A 6,000-nucleotide genomic window follows, 5' to 3' on the forward strand; every position below is an offset into this window, starting at 1 on the left:
TTCGACAACTATTTAATAAACACCAAAAATCTACTGAAAGTACTTGGTATGATTTCTACTATGAATTAAAGAATTATTTAGAAGGATGGCTTAATGGATTAAACATTAAAACTTTTGAACAGCTAAAAGATCTCATGCTGGTTGATCAAATTAAAAAGCGTACTTCTCCTGATTTCAAAGAACATTTTATGGATCAATGGACAACCATCATTTCACCTACTGAAATGGTTAAAAAATTGAAGATTTTGAAGATGTGAGAAAAACAATAAAACTGAAATTTTCTGCCAATCAGACTGAGAAAATTAACAAAGGATCATTTAAACCGTGTTATGATAATTTTGTGAAAAAAATAGAGCATCCGCCTCATTTTAAGCATTCTGATAAATGGGATGATTCAAAATACCAGAAAGATCACCGACAAAGAAGTCAATTTCAAAACAAGAACCAAGAAAATATATAAGACAAAAGATATCGACCATGTTGCTTCGAGTATGGGTCATACGAACATTTTAAGCCTCAGTGCCCTTGCTTAAAACCAAATGAAAAGGTAAATTGCGAATTTTCGAATGATGATTTGTTAAAGACGTATGCAATTAACGGTTTAGTTAATGGGTATGAAATGCCTATTCTTCGAGACACAGGAGCCACAGTAGATGTTATTTCTTGGAAATACATAGATAACGCAAAAATGACTGGAGAACATGTCTGGGTACAAAATCTTTTAAATGACCATTTAATGTGTCTATCATTAGCGGAAGTTGAAATTAATTGCGAACTTGCTCATATAAAGACAAATGATTCAAATGATTCAGACAGATATGTATTGGGTAACAAAACTGCCCAATTGTTCAAAAATAAACACTTCTTAAATTTAGAAAGGATAAATGCGGTTTTGACACGATCTCAAGTAAAACAATCTCGTGAAGGAGATCGAAGTAGAGACACCAAAATGGGGAACAAAGAAGAACTGTCTGTTATTGAGACTGATGAAGATATTTTACTGCAAGCTGATGAGAAAGACAAGGAAATTAAGAAAATAATAGTGTAGTAGTGTGTGTGATTATTCCCCTACAACTTCCCCAGTTCCTTCGTCTCCAAAAGGAATAGATGTGTTTGACAGTTTGTTAACAGCAGATAAAAGAGCTTCTGATAAAAGAACTCATGAAGGTGCTTCTAAAGTTAAGAAATTAAAAATACGTTCAGAATCTATGCATGCGTCAGAAAACTTAGCAAAGAGGCGCAAACATGATAAAGGATTATCAAAATTGCCACATTCAATGAGAATGCAAGTAGCAAATAAGAACAAAAGTTCATCTCACAAAGAGCAAAAACTATCTGACAAGAAAGAACTGACAGAATTAAAGGATTCTCAGTTAAAAGTTTTAGATGAATTGCCAAGTTCTGGAATTGATATGCAAGTCAATGAGAAGTTTTCAAACAGACAAGAGCGAGTTGTTAAAGAAGTAAAACTGCCGAAAAAGCCTCTGTTACACTCACTTGATTTCAACAAGGAGTTTGTTTTGCAAACTGATGCTTCAAACTCTGGTATGAGTGTCATTTTAGCTCAAAAAGATGAACGAGACAATGAACATCCAGTATTATACCTGAGTAAGAAGTTTACAGAAATTGAAAAAAAGTACTCTACCACAGAAAAGGAATGCGCCGCCATAATATTTGCTGTAAAGAAATTTCAATGTTATTTAGACGGGCATACTAAATTCCTCATCATGACCGATCATAATCCCTTAGTTTGGCTCAAAAATAATGCGAGTCTAAATCCACGACTTATGAGATGGGCACTAGTACTACAATCCTACAATTACACGGTCGTTCATCGAACTGGTAAAAACCATAAAAATGTAGACGCATTAAGTCATACTCCCTGGTCTGATTAAATAACTTGTTTCTCTCTCTCTCTCTCTATATATATGTTATTTCTTCCTCTCTTCCTCAGTTTATGTTATTATGTTATTTCTTGTTTAATTCTTCTTTAAATTCTTGTATTTCAATTCTGTATTGTGCTGATATTGTTGTTTAAAAAAAAAAACGTAAATTTTAATTTATAAAAATATAAATTAAAGTTTATCTGGAGGGTGGAGAGGTTGTAATATCTTGTTACTTAATAAATGTATTTATTATTTAATTTATTTATTGTTGAAGTGGCAACGCCATATTTGTATTATGTAACCGTTGCTCAGCAATGTGAGAAATTGTTTTAAAAATTAGATTCTGAAGTTTTTACCAGCTAGTATTAGTATGAAAGTTTTGCCACTAAAGAATTTCTTCAAATTATCTATCTCTGTGAACTAGAAATAAAATTTATGTTCTAATAAGAAGATTGCCTGTTTTGTCAATTACTGCAAAATACATTACACTACAAATGAAACAACTTGGCAATAATCCAAAGGGTACCCCGAAAACATAGACTACCCAGTGTTACATATCTGGATATACTAGAGTGCTATGCTTTTCTTCAATTTAAATGCTATAAGCCTCGAGTTATCTTTCAACACAATGGCACTACACCACACTGGGTTTCTATAGTTCGAACGGAGCTGGACAAAGAATTCCCCCATCGTTGTGTAGATCATGGGGGACCGATACCATGGCCGCCAAGATCCCAAGACTTCTTATTCCCTTCTTATTCTTTTGGGAGTATGTTTAAGATTGACTGTACATAACTCCAGTTCCGAATACCAATGACCCAAAATGACGAATCATCGAAGTCATAGAAGAAATACCTGATGAAATGCTGCAAAACACTTGGCATGAAATAGAACATCAACTGGATATTTTGTGTATCACAAATGAAGTTCATGTGGAAGTATTTAATGTTTAAAATTTTGTTGTGTAAAACTATTTTAAACTGCCTTTCCAAAAAAACAATAAAAATGTACGAACCCCAAGTTTTTTTTTTTTTTTTTTTCTGTTTCTTTTTCAACCATGAAAATACGCTCAATAATTTTGGACCAATCTGTACTCTGACAGCCTTGACTCTGAGGATATTTAAAAAATATAAGCCCGGTTTCTATCCAAAACAGCAGCCTTGGAGCTGTCTTGGAAGGTAATGTGATCCATCCAAGTATGTGCTACGATAACCAATCTTTCACTCATTTCAAAAGCTCCACATCCTTTGTGTTGTGTATGAGAGATAGATCCTCTCACCCAGGGATTTGATCTGATTCCATAGAGAAAGAAATTTCAATCCACTTCCCCTATAAATGGAATGCCCAAATGTACCACAGTTCCATTTCACTCCAGAAGCTTTCTTGTCTAATATGAAAAACAGATAAGAGTGAATACTCACAGCTCTGCATTGAGTTGCAAGAGTGTTTAATATAGATTAATTGATTATCTTTGCTGCTCATGGCATTATAAAGTTAAAAATGAATTTTAATGTAAAATATATAGGGTAACAGTGTATTTACGGGTACCCCTTGGCGAAAATTGGAGGCACAGGGATACTGAGTTTGTGTAATTCTTGTTATTTTGACTTTGTGTAACAGCGAATTTAGAGTCAAAAACTGCAGCTACACAAAGACAAGATAACAAGGCAAAGAATTGCACAAACTCGGTATTCATGTACACATTGACCTATTTTTACTTAAAAAAAAAATCCCAGAATTGCACAAACTGTGCACTCTCCATGTACACGTCGGCCTATTTTCACTTAGAAAAACATCAGAGAATTGCACAAACTTGCCATTGCACACTCCCTTAACTTGTCCATGTACACATCAATATATTTTCACATAAAAAGTCAAAGGAACACCCAGTTCTAGGTTAAAGTATATTTAAAGAACATTCAACTACTCAGGTTACCAATGAAACAACAACTTTGTGATAATACAAGGGATACGCTTCAGTCTACCCTAACCTTATATAGTTCTGTAATTGATAATGCAGCAAATATTGCAAATTTGAGAAAAGAATTATAAAGCAATTTTCAGCTTATAGATTACAGCTGTTCAGCATATATACTTAATTTAATGGTCACAGATTTAAATATATCAAATGTTAGTAAGCATACTATTTAAGTCTTAAAACACTTTTGAAATCACCATTTTGCCAAAACTAAATAAATACAATGGAACTGAACTAAATATACTACATAAAACATGTTGGAACTGTGTGACTTCTTCGAGAGCTATTTAAAGGTTCAATTTTCATGAAAACTGGCAGAAACAGAATCCAGATGCAATAGATAAGAATAGTCAGTCAAATGAAACATAGATCTTTTACTTCCTTTCAGGCAAGGTTTAGTCGCACTGGATGAAATCCAGGATTGCTAGGCAGTGAAAGTTTGGAGAGATCTTGAAAACAGCTTTAAAGTTTTGACAAAGCATGAATAGACATGAAATGAATAATATGAACAAGCATCATATTTTAAACATGATAGGAACAAGCACCGTCATCATTTTTTAGCACATATTTTATCATCAAAATATAAAGTCTTACCAGTAAGTGAAAAGGAACAAACATTTTAACAGGTTTAAAAAAGAAAATATGCAGACATTGGTTTGTTCAGCATTACACTGAATTTTATAACTCATTCCCCCTTTCTATGGGATCTGATTTTATTTATTTTATTATTATTATTATTATTTAACATCCTGACATGAATGCATATATGGAAGTACAACAGCCTCCACTGCATGTCATAAGGGAGGGCTAAATCATATTGCGGTTATAAATAAAAATTAACTTGAATCGTAGTCATTTGGTTATATAAATGCATAACTTGAAAAACGTTTTCAGAAAAAAAAAAAAAAAAAAAAATCCCAAATCACATAATAAAAATTACCATTTTAATTTATGTAACACAATTACATTACACTTGATATCTGTAGTTTAAGTAAGTTTTTAATAATGTACTACTAATTCAAAATGTAATTTCCAAACCCTGTTTAAATTAGTTTACAGGCAAAAATTTTAATCACGGAAATTATCTGCTGTCTTTGAACATTTTGCCTACAACAAATATATGAAAATTATATCATAACTTCACAACTAGGAACTTATAGACTACAACATGATTGGGGCTATGTATCTTCTAGTTAGAACAACAATTTCTTGAATAAAGTTAAGATTTTTTGATCAAATAATCAGTCAAGTGTATGAAAAGAAAAGATTAAAATTATTATTAGTACTTCATTATTATACAACATACTTTGAAAAGAACGAGTTATTCAAATAAGTAAATAAATTAATTTCTGGAGTAAAAATGCAATGCCCAGTTATTCGTTATTCGAAACATTACACTCCTAAATTTTCAGAGAAAATAGTGAAATAGCAATAAATGAGACTTAAAAAGAAAATATATTTTAAGATGCATAACCGAAGCATATATTTCCCGCGAACTTTAAAATGAAAACTAGCACGGCAAGCGTAATTTAAACGGCTATGGCTATTTTCGGAACTATAATAACTGCACGATCTTTATAGTTGCTAAAATCAGAAGAACATAAAAATAATTACACACACTAAAGTTACTTGAAAAGTCATATTACATTATTTTAGTAATTTGAAAAAAAAAAAAAAAAATTACATACCCAGATCCCCCAGAGTACATAGGCGGCAATTTATTTCGCAGAATTTCTTTCTGGAGAGATGACATCTTTATGTATAATTTCACAGTTTAATCATGCTACTTTGGGTGTATGATATAATATTACTAAAATAATTGAAAAGAAAATAACTTAAAGAAGCAGAAATATTACAGTAGCAATTAAATATCAAATATGTTGCCAGATTCTATCAAGCAATCATTGAACAATAAACATCTAGAGAGAGGCACTACCGATGGTTTTCAGAAGCATTTAGAAACACTTTTAGCTACTTCTGTTCTGAAATTGATGCTAGTTATAAGTTAAACGTAGGATATTCAAAATTGCCTTAAAGAAGTCACAACTTGCAATAGAATGTGCCCAGACGAATGCAATATGTGGTCAACGCTTGATTTTTATAAGCAGCTGAAGAGAAAGATAGACTTAAGAATGA

At 31.9% G+C, this 6,000-nt stretch overlaps 1 protein-coding gene across 1 annotated transcript in view; it reads right to left on the reverse strand.

The window, feature by feature from the left end:
- Window positions 1–5,755, reverse strand: part of LOC118188729 (protein phosphatase methylesterase 1) — a 73,356-nt gene extending 67,601 nt beyond the window's left edge. The window contains exon 1 of the mRNA XM_085826054.1: window positions 5,553–5,755. Within this exon, the coding sequence (XP_085682180.1) occupies window positions 5,553–5,617 (65 nt within the window). The 5' untranslated portion in view covers window positions 5,618–5,755. The remainder of the gene's footprint in view (window positions 1–5,552) is intronic.
- Window positions 5,756–6,000: the final 245 nt, after the last annotated feature.

The sequence above is a fragment of the Stegodyphus dumicola genome, chromosome 1, assembly GCF_044657685.1.
Source record: "Stegodyphus dumicola isolate Sdum_Otavi_A_Nest chromosome 1, ASM4465768v1".
In the NCBI taxonomy this organism is placed as follows: domain Eukaryota; kingdom Metazoa; phylum Arthropoda; class Arachnida; order Araneae; family Eresidae; genus Stegodyphus; species Stegodyphus dumicola.